This window comes from Sorghum bicolor, chromosome 5 (assembly GCF_000003195.3).
Source record: "Sorghum bicolor cultivar BTx623 chromosome 5, Sorghum_bicolor_NCBIv3, whole genome shotgun sequence".
Classification (NCBI taxonomy): domain Eukaryota; kingdom Viridiplantae; phylum Streptophyta; class Magnoliopsida; order Poales; family Poaceae; genus Sorghum; species Sorghum bicolor.
Window position 1 is genome coordinate 69209193 of NC_012874.2, and position 15102 is coordinate 69224294.

The following is a 15102-nucleotide window of genomic DNA, read 5'->3' on the forward strand; positions in this document are numbered from 1 at the left end:
TCAAGTGCTCTAAAGTCGAAGAAACATGATGCATGAATCATAGTCGAATCATAAAACTGTGACAGTTAAACGTTTGAGTGAGTGATACACTACTACAACTATGCTCTTGTGTGGTGTGTCTCTTGAATGGAGCTCCAACCCAAGTGCATTGATGACACCGCCTGCACAATGCAAGGTGTGGGGCTAGGAGGCGGTGAGGGTGGTGCGGCCGCACTAGGGCCAGCCTACCTCAGTGCCACCTTCGCGCTACCGGCTGCTGACAGGGCTTGGATCATCCCTTTACAAGTAAAATAAGCCTATATATTATAGACTAGAGAGGCTGTCGTGACGAGCTCGCTAGAGGGCCCACAAAATCCTAGGGCCGGCGGTGCCCACCGTGCCCATGCCCTCACCGTTTCAACGGTGACGGCCATCGCGAGGTATGTCCTCATCCTCCTCCTCCACTGGGACGCGCCACCACCGCACCCCCACGCCCTTCTTTTCCAACTTTGGTAGGAATAGAAGAGATGGGTCTGGAGGAGGAAGGCTGGCTAAGTGATGGGGATAGTTGGAGAATAGTTAGGGGCCCTAGTGGCGGTGAAGGTGGCTAGACCAATTTAGCACGGGGGAGCTCCAGTGGGAGGGGGGAAGGCAGCTATACCATTGGCGCGCTAGGGCTCTACCAGAGCTCTAGCGAAACCAAAGTACACCTTACAGCAACAAATGGGTGCAACACCGAGGGTATGGGTCATCATAGACGAAGCTGAGGACAGACGAACGGGATGGAAGATAGGGCAGAAGGTGGCCGTGTGACTCGGCTAATACACGAACGGCCATGCATTAGCCACGTCCACCAAAATTCTAATAAGTACACACAAGAAAACTTGTGCAGAACTTGACAACCTAGAAATTTTTTTAGTAGCTATCCATAGCTCATATTGTCCTACATGCGTGCGCGCCGGGTATTTTAAGAACAAGCACTTGCTGCACAACACTCTTCACTCGACCAGGAAGCAGGGAGAACTAACCATCTATCCATGGCGACGCTTCACTTGTTCCACGTAGTGTACCAGTTCATACGGACGGCCGCTACGCCTCTAGTACCACCACAACAGCCACTTTTGTTCGTGCTCGTGCCTCTCATCCTAGTGCTGCTGCCTCTCATCTGCCGGCGCCTCCAACACCGCCGCAACAACGCCGGCGATGACGAGAGGAAGCAGTCGATGACTCTGCTGCCGTCGCCTCCGGGGAGGCTGCCTGTCATCGGCCACCTGCACCTCGTCGGCGACCTCCCGCACGTCTCCCTCCGTGACCTCGCCGCCAAGCACGACCTCGGCGGCGGCCTCATGCTCCTCCAGCTCGGCGCCGTCCCGAACCTCGTCGTCTCCTCCCCGCGCGCGGCACAGGCAGTCCTACGCACGCACGACCATGTCTTCGCCACGCGGCCTGCGCCCAAGGTCTTGGACAAATTGCTCTACGGGCCGTCGACCATCGCCTTTGGACCCTACGGCGACCACTGGCGCAAGGTAAAGAAGCTTGTCACCACGCACCTCTTCACCATGAAGAAGGTGAACTCGTTTCGCCATGCCCGCCAAGAGGAGGTAACAGCTTTTTTTTTTCCGATTGCTTAATTATTAGTATGGGGTGAAAGAGAGAATATGTCTCTGAATTCAGGCCCTATATATGTTGTAATAATGTTTCTCACTTATATATATATACTAGGTGAGCCTGGTGATTGCTAAGCTGAAGAAGGCCATGGCAACAGGAATGGCAGTGGACATGAGCGAGATGATGAACTCGTTCGCCAACGACATCATGTGCTGCGTGTTGTCGGGCAAGTTCTTCAGGGAAGGAGGGAGGAACAAGATCTTCCGGGAGCTGAGTGAGATAAATATGTCCCTGTATGCAGGGTTTAGCCTTGAAAACTATTTCCCAGGGCTTGTGAATTCGCTAGGTATCTTCATCAGGTTTGTGAGCAGAAAGGCGGATAAGACGCACGAAAGATGGGATGATGTGCTTGAAAATATCATAAGGGACCATGAGAGGCGAGATGAGCAAGAAGAGACTGCAGACTTCGTCGATCTGGTGCTCACTGTTCAACAAGAGTACGGTATCACCAGAGATCATATCAAAGCCATCTTGATGGTGAGTGACTACTAGTAGGTACCAATATTAACATTTTCTTTAGAGAACAAATTAAAATAGATATATCCTAGATTGTGTGTCATTTTCGATTGACATACTTATCCTAAATTACTCACACTCAGGACATGTTCGATGCGGGCACGGGCACATCATCCTTGGTGCTAGAATTTGCCATGGCTGAGCTCATGCGCCAACCTCATATCATGACAAAGCTACAAACTGAAGTCAGGAACAAGACACCAAATGGACAGGAGATGGTCAAGGAAGAGGACCTAGTTAGCATGGCCTATCTGAAAGCTGTCGTGAAGGAGACACTAAGGTTACACCCTCCTGCTCCACTCCTCTTGCCTCGCAAATCCATGGTGGACTGTGACATTGATGGGTATAGAATCCCCTCTGGAACTCGAGTCATCGTCAACTCATGGGCAGTCTGTAGACATCTAGAGTCATGGGAGAAAGCGGAGGAGTTCATGCCAGAGAGGTTCATGGATGGTGGTAGCGCTAGCGCTGCTGCCATCGACATCAAGGGGAATGACTTCCAGTTCATTCCATTTGGAGCTGGTAGAAGGATGTGCCCTGGTATGAACTTTGGATTGGCCACTGTTGAGATCATGCTGGCAAACCTCATGTACTGTTTTGATTGGGGGCTGCCCGATGGTATGGAGAAGGAGGATATTGATATGACAGAGGTTTTTGGATTGACAGTTCATCGAAAGGAGAAGCTCATGCTCGTTCCGAAACTACCTGGCACCGCTAGCTACGCATAATCTAAAGCGATGCTCTGTAAAAGATTATATATGAATGTGCTGCCTGCATGTGAGTTTGTGTACCTATTGTATGTATTTTATGGGTTTAACTAGTTGTATGCATAGTCAAGAAAAAAAGTTGTATGCACATATGTATTGTACGCATGTCCCTTCAAATATATATGAAGCCACAGCATGGATTGTTCAAAGTTTATGAACAATATAGATTTTAGATAAAGGAAGCTTCGAAGAGTTCCATTCTAAAAGTGCATACAGCCATTCTAAAAGTGCCCTTTGTGTAATATGAAGACTTGGATATTTCTGGATATCACATAGGTTGTGTGTGACAATGGAATCTAAAGAACAGGTTGGCGGCATTAGCCTTCTTAGTCCCACCTGTTTGCCATTCTAATTTTGGTGTGTTACCTTTATGCTAAAGCTATGTAGGCATCATCTTAGATCTCGAGAGACCAGAGCCCATATGATCACTCCCCTCACTAGTACAGAAATATTTTCCATTTATACCTCATTTTTTTCACTGGCCACACTAATAAAGGAGGTGCTACTACGGAGCAGTTTGTGGGCATAACTACATGTTTTTCTCTTCATTCATTTTTCTAACACACTATAGTAACTAGGCAGTTTTGGATAAAATTTCTCAATTACAACTCTATATACATGTTTTATCACTCATGCAGATACATAGTTTTTTTCCATTGCATCGCACATTTGTGTATCATTAATATGTATGATTGGACTCCTTAACTAAAACTATGGTGGCACTTGTTGCGGCCCTATATATCTTATGATGTCATTTGATTTTCATAATGTAATCTTGTTGATTGGTATATAATTTTTTAATCCTCAAGTTAATTTGAAATTCTTGTGCGTCTGTCCTGACTATTTACTGATTTGGAGGATTTTGTTAGTAGCCAATTTACGGATAAAGTATTAATTACCCTAGAACCATGAGCAATATTAAATATAAATAAAATAAATAATGGAAAGTAAAAATTTTGAAACATAAAAATAACCATATAAATATAAGCAAGCGAGGACCTAGGTCGATATTAATCATAAGCATGGTTGATATACTTCACCAACAATTAACAAGGAAATACTTTGCATCAGAAGTTAAGCAAAAGAATAAAAATGAACTCGACCTGCAGGGACGACAGACAGACGGCGACACTGAAAAAGATTCGGGGATTAGGATTTACATGCATGCTTTGGGGGTACGTGTGCGTGCATTGTGCATTGTAAGTGTGTCTACATTATACAGTATAGATATGAAGTTGCGTTGGCATAATGGCATTGTTAAATGTGTTGGAGTTTGCATGGTTTATGTAGTATGCTTGTTCGTGCCCATGCTGCGCTCAGTTGTTTTTCTTTTCTCCTATGTGAAAAACAAACTGCATCCCATGAAATGATAGCTAGCCAGCCAGCTAGAGGTTAAATCTGCCCACTCCTATTGCCATGCCGCAAGCGGCTGCATGCATGCCGTAGTGGTGGCAACAGCAACATGTATCATTGCGTGCATGCATCGGCAGGTGGCTCGACAGGCTTTGGGAGCTAGGCCCAGGAGGAGCTACGGCCGCCGGAAGATGGGCGTCGCTGGAGCTAGCTACGGCGGCCGCGGCATGCATGCATGTGGTGCTCGGCCGGGAAAAGGATCGGATACGATCGAGACCAATCAAGATGGAGCTACTGGCTGTTAGCGGAACACAAAGGAGGAGGCGACGAGAAACACGACGACGGTGCTCTCTCTCTCATCTGTTGGCTGTTGTTATCCGGACGGCGACGACGTCGGAGCAGGACACTACGACGACGAGGGTCTTCCACATGCCCCCAACGACGAATCCGCCGAGGTCTTGCAGGATTCGAGGCCAGACACACCTTGTCGACGAAGAGCTGCTGGATCGAAAAGCAACTCGATACCCTGGAACTGCTTGGCACTAGCTTCCGCGTTCGCCGTCATGAGGACTTCAACCTTCGTCAGCTTCTTCATCGGCGCCAGAGCGAATCAGACGAGGTTTGGGAAGAAATTGCGGCCAAGAATTCAGCCTGCTTGGGATAGCAAATGTAATAAACTGTGATAACTGAATAAGATTTGGGGACGCTAGCTGGAGCTACGGCGGCAGCATGCATGTGGTGCTCGCCCGGGAAAGGACATCGATCGACCAAACCAAGATGGACTGGCTGTTAGCAGATCACAAGGAGGCAAAGAGAAACGTACGCCATGGTGCTCTCTTTCACACATGTTGGCTGTTGTATCCTAACGGCGACGTCGGCGTGGGATGCTCTGACCTGACCAAAACATTAGTACAAAAAAAAAAGCATAGCGCTGGCGATGGAGCATAATTTTTACAGACGGTTTTAATTAAAGAACGCATATAGGAAGAAATCAGCTTGTCCGACTAAAAAACCGCATGTAAGAATCATGTGTTTCTACAAGCGACTATCCTAAGAAGCCGCAAGTGAAAATCATATTTCTATGCAGTTTTTTGCCTGTAGAAATAATTTGAAATTAAATTTTTGAGCTTTTCAAATGACATCATTTGAAAAAACCGTCAAAATGAAAGTTGTAGAGCTTGAGAAGTTACGAAACTTTGTAGTTGATAAGTTTTTTTATTTGAAATCATCTTGTCGTCAAAAACTACGTTTGAATTTCTCAAATTTGAAATTCAAATTTTGTAAATGACCTTGGATGGAGAAACTACCAATATAAAAGTTGTAGATCTTGAAAAATTGTGAAACTTTGTACTTGACAACTTTTGGTATAAATTAACTGCACTCTATTAAATAAGTTTTAAGTAGGATTATCCGCAAGCGCACAGATTTTACCCGGAGGTTTTAAATATCGTATCCACATGGAACAGCTGTGATGATGACCAAGTATACAGACTTAACACTACAATTAGGCTAGATCATATCAAGAAAAAGGAAATAGCTAATGCACTCTGGTTCTGATTCCGATAAACTTTGTATAATATCGTCTTATTGGGCAAGTAACCCGAATAGGAGAAGAAACAGAGTAATCTCCTACGAGACAAGCCTATCAGTCCTATCAACGGGAAGTGGACTACAGTGGAATCATCGCAGCTATAAAGTTACCTACGCAAGCTACCACTATCCGGCTGATCAGGGGACATCCACAGGTAAACCTAGCCTAGGCACCACGCCTACCCTACAAAATACTACTTCAACCAAGAAATTACTAAAATCAAAGCACTATATATGAGTTGTGAACCAAAGAACGAATAAGAACAAGTTGCTTACTTAAATCGGTATGGTAAGTACAACTCAGAATGTAGCTCCGGGCGAGGGAACTGGATCCAGACGAATACAGCCACGAAGAAGCACCGACATGCCGGAACTCCTCCAGAATCTCTACTCCTCTACTCAATCTCTCTAATATCTAACCAAGACTAGATCTAGAAGAACTAGTCTCTCCTAATTGCTACATCTAGATGAACTAGATCTAGATGAACTAGAACTAGATCAACTAGAGGGACCCTAACCCTAATTATGTAGAGAATATGAAGCACCGGGCTGTAGAATGCCTCTTGGGGAGCCTTGGATGTCATTATATAGGCCGAGGTGGAGTAGGGGGCAAGGAATCGCCACGTCAGCGATCCGCGTCTTCATCTTGTGTGCACCATCGGATCAAACCGACTTAAAATCGACGGAGGGATACTTTGCTTGGCTTCCAAGGAGGCGTGGGAGGAAGACTGCAGAAGGCGCCGGGCATCGGGCGAAATAGGGCGCCGCCTGGCCCCACCTTGTTTCTTCTGTGGGTATCGTTCCTTCGGGTGTCTTCTAGACCCTTTGTAGGTCTTCTAATGATGCTTTCCGCCGCGCATGAGTTTCGTGGTAAATATGCACTAGAATCCCTCTTTTCAGCTCTGTGTGAAATAAATCCTGAAAAATACAGAATATATAAAACTTGTGGAAATTGTCAGATAAAACTCTAGACTAATGTGTTTTCATGTGTTCCCTTGTGTCTAAAGTTCTAATAAATATTGACGTTATCGACCGTCAACAACAACTTTTCCATTGGAATCCGTTTAGGGCCTCAAACAATCAATGTATGCTGGGGGAACTAAACTTTACTATAGACACAACTGAGTGTTAGGTGGAGTGGTATAGGAGGCTACGCGCGAGGGCGAGGTCTCAGGTTAGAATCGAAAAAATTTATTTCCACAGTCCACTAGCACAGGTGGTTCGCCAAACCGTCACAAGAACTATATTCTTTTCAACGCACATGACCTAACAATTTCTAAACACTAGCAGACCTGGATTGCTTAGAATTAACATGTTGCTGCTAAAAGAAATAAGTAAAATCCTATTTATATCCGGAGCTAATGGTTTGGCAATAGGGTCTACACCTAGCTAAGAATGAGTGCTTAGCTAGTTATGTTTACCTAATACAAATCATAGTTAAGAATGAGTGCTTAGCTAGTTATGTTTACCTAATACAAATCATAGTTAGCTGAGGGAAACCGGATAAAACATTAACACCGGAAATTTATTGCTGCTGACATGATTTGTTTTTCTCTAATATCTCATATAACAGATAATCTGTATCTGCCAAGCATATGCTGCACTAAGGGATGGAAGAGAAATGAGATGATGCATGATATTTAAAGTGGCTTGCTAGGTCGAAAAAATGTGACGCGTGAATCATAAAACTGTGATGATTTGCCATATGAGTGAGTCTTTAAAAAATCGTAAAAGAAACTAGTCTGACACAGGTGAGAAATACATCCTCATGCCTATAGTTTCCGCGCGGCACACTGAACACATGATGCATCCTCCGTCTCCTATATGGGCTCGCTGAGCCTCACACAGATCCATTATTTCCCCGGAGCTGGGCATGTGTTTCGTATGAGGGATCCATTTTCATTCTTAAACGGAAAAAATATATAGACGAGAAGAAAAGAAACGAAGGAAAACAACATCAACAATGGCGTGACGATCGACAGGCACAAGAATAATAGAGCGGAGAACAGAACTATGGGCCTAACTCCACTGTGGTGGCTAGCTATAGCTGGGTTCACATATATACGGAGAACACAGGTATATAGATGAGCTCTGTTGGCGGTGGTTTGGCCAGGCGTCACAACGGTTTAGGATTCCGCGACGGATTCGCATATGCTGCATTGTTCTGGCTTAGCTAGCCTGTTGGCATTATTCCTTCGACCCACTGACCTGGCGATTTAGGCCTTGTTTAGTTCCTAAAACTTTTTCTAAAATTTTTCAGATTTCCGTCACATCAAATCTTGTGGCACATGCATAGAGTATTAAATACAGATAAAAAAATAATTAATTATACAGTTTGCTTGTAATTTACGAGACGAATCTTTTGAGTCTAGTTAGTCCATGATTTAGATAATATATATTTGTCAAATACAAACGAAAGTGCTACAATATCCATTATGAATGTCTTATATATATGCATGCTCCAATGTTCTCACCTGGGCATATTAAATATATAATGACCCTGTATTCATATATATATATATATATACATGGAAACCACCTTAAACTAATTTTGGATGCATACAAGGTCGGACCCCAACCACTTTCATTTTTTATTTTAACATTTTTAATCAATAATAAATATAACTTTCCTTATGTTTTTATAAGCCTTCATTTACTTGACAAGTTTAACGTTGATATGAGCCTACCCAACTGTATTTCTGTTTATACAAGTGGAATTGTCTTCAGCTTTTAATGGCTGTTCTCCGAGTTTTAGAAAATTTTGTTTTATTTAAATGTGTTGTAATAAGTACATCACTTATATCTAAAACTAGGAGAATTCCTCGCGCGTAGTTGCGGGTATGAAGGAGAAATATAAATATATCTTCATTGTAGTCTCTCGAGTCATCTGTATATAGCTTGATTATTAGTAGTCAGTTTTCAAAGTGGAAAAGAGGAAGTCACATGAGAGAATAATTACTAGCAGTATATGTGCATGGCCATGTGTATGTATCGACTACTGAAACCATTATGGGTGGGGACTTACATATGGCAGCAGGAGAAGTATAGAATTAGACTAGTGGGTTTTATCTTTATAAGAGATATAGATTTTATAACATTAACTACACAAAAACATAAAACATCTTAATGGACCCTTTGTTGCTCATTGGTTATCACTTGCTGCTTATTGGTTATCACTTGTCTGCATTAATTGCTCTTTGCTGCTCATTGGCTATTCCTAGGGACTCCTCATATGCGCTCATCCGTGATGATTAAATACAAACTAAGTGCTTTTGCTCTGCTCCTTGGTCAGTGCGCCGAAGGATAAAACGATGGAGATAAATGAACAGAGGGAGTATATATATTCCATTGTACCTGCCCTGCATAAGGATGACAAGAGTGTTGAACGATGGGGAACAAAAAAATAAAAAAATTACCATTTGTTCTCTCTTGATATTGACTCTTCACGACATAGGTATAACAGTTAGCTTCTAAAACTGACCTGAAATCTTATTTGTATCCTCTGCCGATGGTTTGGCTAGTGCATGTCATGTCTACCACCTAGCTAGGTAAGAATTAGTTGTTAGATACTTCCCTTTAGCTAACAGCACTAATAGTTATCTGAGGCAATCCAAATAAAATACTAATGCCTGACAAATGAGAACCTATCACTACTAGAATAGTTTGTTTGTCTCCAATATCCCATATAATTGATAATCTGTATGTGCTACCAAGCCTATATACACACTACGATAGAGATGGAAGAGAACCGAGATGCATGATGCATTTTTTAGATAAGGGATAAAACAATATCCAGCCTCTACATCTAAGGATGTACACAGCCAATTATTATAAAGTTTGGGAATAGAAAGGAGTAAAAGCAAACCACGGTCTGAAACATTGATCAGGACAGTAAATATGTTTCCATCCTCTATTAGAAATCACTAAAGCAATAGTCTCTAATCTCTTGCTTATCGAAGCTAGGATGTCCTTGGTTTGCTCATCACGCTGCAGTAAAGCCCAAAAGCAGAGCCAATACGCCCCCTTGAAAATAACCTGCATAAAAGAGTTAGTTTTGAGATTGTTAAAAATAGCATCATTCCAGCAGCGCCAGATGGCCCAGCACATGGCAGCAACCCCAACCCAGATCACATATCTAAGCTTCTTATTCTGATTACGAAGCCATGTACCAAACATATGGTTAATATATCTAGGTGGAGTTAAACTAGTAGCAAAGAAAATAATCCTCCAAATTAATCATCCTGGTGAAGGGGCAATCAATGAATAAGTGTTGGATAGTCTCATTCTTATTACACCAGACACATTTCTGGCTCCCATTCTAATTCTTCCTAGTGAGGTTGTCTTTAGTTAGAACAACACCTCTTTGTAGGAATCAAAAAAAGATTTTAATCTTTAGAGGAATTTTTATTTTCCAGAGTTTCCTGTGGACAAAAGGTGGTTTTGTATCAATGAGATGTAGATACAGTGAGCGGACAGAAAATAACCCGGATTTGGTTAAGTTCCATCTAAAATAGTCCGAACCCGCCACCAATCGAACACTAGAAATCTTTGCTACTAAATTAAGCCATTCTAAAAGTTTATCTCCCACCAGTGCCCTACGAAAGGAGATGTTGAGGGGACTAGTGGTCATCACTTTGGACACAGTTACGTGGTGATCACGTACAATATTAAAAAGGGAAGAATATTTTACTTTTAGCGGCTTATCTCCCACCCATGTGTCTTCCCAGAACCTCGTCTTTGGTTCCATCTTTAACATCAAAGGAACATTTAGCCAGCACCTCATCTTTAATAGGCATGAGGCCTCTCCAGAAATGCGAATCATTTGGTTTGGCTTTGACTTGGGTAAGGGTTTTCGATCGTAGGTATTTATTTGTCAAGAGGGTCTGTCATAAGCCCTCTGTGTTGAGTAGATTTACCAACCACTTTGGACAATAAGCATCTATTCTGCAATTGTAAGTCTAGGATACCTATACCCACTTGGTCCTTAGGATGACATAAAATGTCCCATCTGCAAGTCTATAACTATGTTTGTCTGAGGATCTTTGCCAAAAGAACCTTGATCTAAAAAAGTCAAGGTTCTTGAGTACTCCTTTAGAAATCTCGAAGAAGGACATCATAAACATGGGCAGGCTGCTTAAGACGAAATTTAGCAAGACCAGTCTTCCTCCATAAGACAAGTATTTTGCTTTCCAGCAAGAGTCTTTTTTGGAAACGTTCTTCTATTCTTCTCCATTCAGAATTCGGAAGCTGTCTTATTGGGATTCCCAGGTATGTGAAGAGATATTTCCCTGCATGCATGATAGTGAAAGTGCTAGAGTATATTGAAGGAATTTGAATCACGAAATCGTGATGATTTGCTATTTGAGTAAGTCACACTCAAAAATTCATAAAACGAAAAACTAGACATGCATGCATTACAAGAGAGGTGTGAAATAGTAATCAATATCTGTTAGCTTGGGCATGCACGTACGCTGAACACATGCTCTGTCTCGTATGGGCTATGCTAATAACTTCCAATTTCACGGGGTTGGGCCTGCGTTTCATATCTAGGATATGTCTTTATTTCATTCTAGAAGGCAAACGATTATTATGAAGAGGGAGAGTAAGGAATGAAAACAAGATCAGCACTATAATAGCATGACAACAAGGCACCAGACGATTCTCGTATGGATCCGTCTGTCTTCGACATCCAACTTAATTCCATCGGCGTACCTTATCTTCCAAGGACTTGTCTTCCCAACTCCAAAGAGCACGTACAATATACAGTCCCGGCCCTGGGGGTTCGAGCTGTGCCCCTGCACTGGGCCCTCGAACCCAAGGGGCCCAACTCCGTGCATGAGAAGGAAAGCCTGAAGCCTGCTTGAGAAGGGAAGTCTGAAGCCGTCCGCTACATCCAGTGTCCGTGAAACCGCATCATTGCACCCTCGCCGTCGCAGCAACCTCGCCGCGCTCCATTGCGGCCTCATCGTGACTCGCGACCTTGCTGACAGCTGGCCGTAGCCATGTGATTACGGATGACGCAAGTGACAAGTCCATACGTGAGGTGTTTCAGACTTTCCATTCAGGTACGTATGTTTGCCCAATCGCTCGTCCTTTTGTTGATTTGTGTCAGTTTCATATATTTAATCAATGTTTAATTTGCCTTTTTCCTTCCATTTCTATTCTTTACAACACCAGATTTGAGAGGCTTGTGCACACGCTGCAGCTAGGGCATTGTCTGACCTTACACTATTTAGTGAATAATTGTTATCTCAATTTCTCAACTAGGTAATGTACTAACTCTTGATTTTAATGTTAATTCTAGCATGGCATAATTTGGGTAAATTACTTATTAATTGTTCTTAATTTTCAGTGGTCTCATGTTCCTAGAAAGCAAACATTTGCCAATGAGAGAAGAAAAAAAGAAGAAATGGACAGAAGAGTTGATACACAATGGTAGAGACGGCAAAAAGGTAACATTTATGATTTGTTTGGTAAGAATATTCTTTTTATGGATTAGAAAAATTGTTATTTTTATATTACAGTTAGTATATTAGAGGGTCCATCTTTATAGCTCTGCTCCAGGTCACCAAATTGACAGGACCGGGCCTGACAATATATGTACATATAAGAAATCGTCCACCACTGTACATATAAGGCCTTGTTTAGTTCCCTAAATATTTTGCAAAATTTTTCAGATTTCCCGTCACATCGAATGTATGCATGGAGTATTAAATATAGATGAAAATAAAAACTAATTGCACAGTTTAGTCGGAATTGACGAGACGAATCTTTTGAGCCTAGTTAGTCTATATAATTCGATAATATTTGTCAAATACAAACGAAATTGCTACTATTCCTATTTTGCAAAATTTTTTGGAAGTAAACAAGGCCTAAGAAGTCGTCCACCACGTGCAATTCGTACAAAGGCTCTGGTTAGAATTCGAACCCATAGCCTACTGCTCAATGATAACAACTACTTATATCACCGCATCACGCACTCTCTTATAAGCTTATATATAATATTCTACCTTTTTACAAATATTTATTAATCTTGTAATAATATTTTGGCTACTAAATGAACCCAAATGAAAAAAGTCCAACTATAAAGTTTTAAATCTTGACAAGCAATACGATTTTTCTATAGGCAATAAAAAATTTAAAAGTTTGAATTTCTAATTACGTGTATTTAAAACAAATATTTGAGTCAATAATAAACATAAAATCAAATATTTATGAACAACAAACATGTACATTAGGTGGGCCACTGCATCTATCTTTGCCTCTTTGGTGGAAACTATACGAACATTCAAGGTCATTTTTTCGAATCGGAGGTAGCCTCTATTTTCATTAAATTCAATGGAAATACAACAATTCATTCAAGACTGTTGCAGGACATCGGGGAACCTAGATAAGCCGGAAGATGCAGACTCACAAACCACGACCTAACCTGATAACAAGAGCTAATGACAACCGAACAAAAGAACGAAAAGCCCCGGCATACATGCTTAACACACAGTCAGCTAAGTTTAATTAGAAATTCTAAATTTTTAATTTTGAAAACTAAGAACTCAAAACACATATTTAGGACTATAAACAACTTCAAATGAAAAACTTTTCAACCAATCTATGCTGCAAGGAGTCGGAGCCGTCCAGAGCCATGCCAAACGCTCCTTTAGTACTTTTCTATATTTCTTTTGCTAAATACCTCATATTTTCCATCACTCGTTCTATTTTAATGGATGGACATTTTTTTAAACCATCGTAAAACTTGTTTAAAAACAAGTATTAGAATCGCTAAACAATAGCAAATTTTGATGGCTTAGGGCATGTACAGCGCGTCTGATCCTCTGTCTGCGTAACGTCATTTTTGCTAAAACCCCCGGCCGTCCCTCATTGAAAGAGGAGAGAGAGCGAAGCCGTCGCCTCGCGAGACGACGGGCTTGGCTCGTGCTCCCACGTCTTACCGCCGGCTAAGCGTAGTGCTGTAGGGAACGGTCGTCTCTGAGCCGAGCACGCGGGATTCAGATGCGGGCGTGAGAGATTTAGTTTCTTCCGCGAGCTTTTTCCCCTCGTCGGTGCCATATACTTCTCTCGGCGGTGGAGGAAGCCCAAGGGCATGGCGGCGGCGGCAGATCTCAAGGTCGTGGCAGCGTTGGAGCCCAAGGGCGCGGCGGCGGCGTTGGAGCAAGCGCGCGGCAACGACGACGGCCTCCGCCACAGCTGGTTGTGGCAGCAACGGCAACGCGGCAGCCTCAATCCTAGAACCGCTGCATGAGTCGGCGCCGGTCTGCCCTGCTGAAAACACTGCCGGTCCACCCTGCTGGAAACACTGCCGGTCTGCCTGCTTGATCCGCCCCTAGTTTCCATCCTGCTCGAGATCGACCACACGTCTCTCTAGCCATAGGAGATCTGGCCAAATTGTTCCGAGTCTGCTGCGACAAAGCTGGTGAAGAAGGGCGCAAGACAATTCATGCTGCTAAGCTATTCATTCCTGACCGAGAATTGTAGGCAGATAGGAGTAATTGGTGTCATGGCTTTAGATCTGACAGCTTTACAACCTGTGGCTTTTGTATGAATGTTCATTTGATATAATTTACTATCTATTTAGCTAAATGTTTTGTTCGGTAATAGCAACACAATGGTATGCTAAGATTATATTCATGATTGATCATTGCTACATGTGAGCATTAAACCACTTGCAGATAGTTGAATAGACAACTTTTGTCTGTGGATTGTATGAACTGTCTATTTAGTTGTCTGTGTCAAGGATTCTAAGAACTCGCAGACAGATCCCTGTCTGTGGGCTGTACATGCCCTTAGAGCTAAGAGTTATAATTTAATGCCATTAACTCGCTAAGAGAATTCAGACAAAGCACTGACACCAAACAACCTAAATGTATCGTTGTTGCCATGATTTGTTTCTCTCTAATATCTGATATCGATAACCTATATGCATTGCCAAGCACATACTACACTGAGACATGGAAGAAAAAAGAGATGATATATTATTGCCATGATTTGTTTCTCTCTAATATCTGATATCGATAACCTATATGCATTGCCAAGCACATACTACACTGAGACAAGGAGGAGAAAAGAGATGATATATGGTATTTAAAGTGCTGTAAGTCAAAGAAATGTGATGCGGCAAAGCCTAATCTTACGGACTCATAAAACTCGGATGATATGCTGTTTTGAGAGAGTCACACAAAAAAATCGTCATTAAAGAAAAACTAGTCACGCCACA

At 42.4% G+C, this 15102-nt stretch overlaps 1 protein-coding gene across 1 annotated transcript; it reads left to right on the forward strand.

Annotated features, from left to right (window-relative positions):
• On the forward strand, window positions 1017-3031 carry LOC8070184 (indole-2-monooxygenase). Its single transcript, XM_002449895.2, has 3 exons — window positions 1017-1580; window positions 1702-2124; window positions 2247-3031. Exons 1-3 carry the CDS (start codon window positions 1017-1019, stop codon window positions 2889-2891), a joined length of 1632 nt encoding a protein of 543 aa, XP_002449940.1. The 3' UTR covers window positions 2892-3031.

Bases quoted from the DNA above. Each gene is read 5' to 3' on its own strand.
- LOC8070184 (XM_002449895.2), top strand. From the start codon at position 1,017: ATGGCGACGCTTCACTTGTTCCACGTAGTGTACCAGTTCATACGGACG. The intron at 1,581-1,701 runs GTAACAGCTTTT...TATATATACTAG, and splicing joins GCCATGCCCGCCAAGAGGAG to GTGAGCCTGGTGATTGCTAA. The intron at 2,125-2,246 runs GTGAGTGACTAC...ACTCACACTCAG, and splicing joins ATATCAAAGCCATCTTGATG to GACATGTTCGATGCGGGCAC.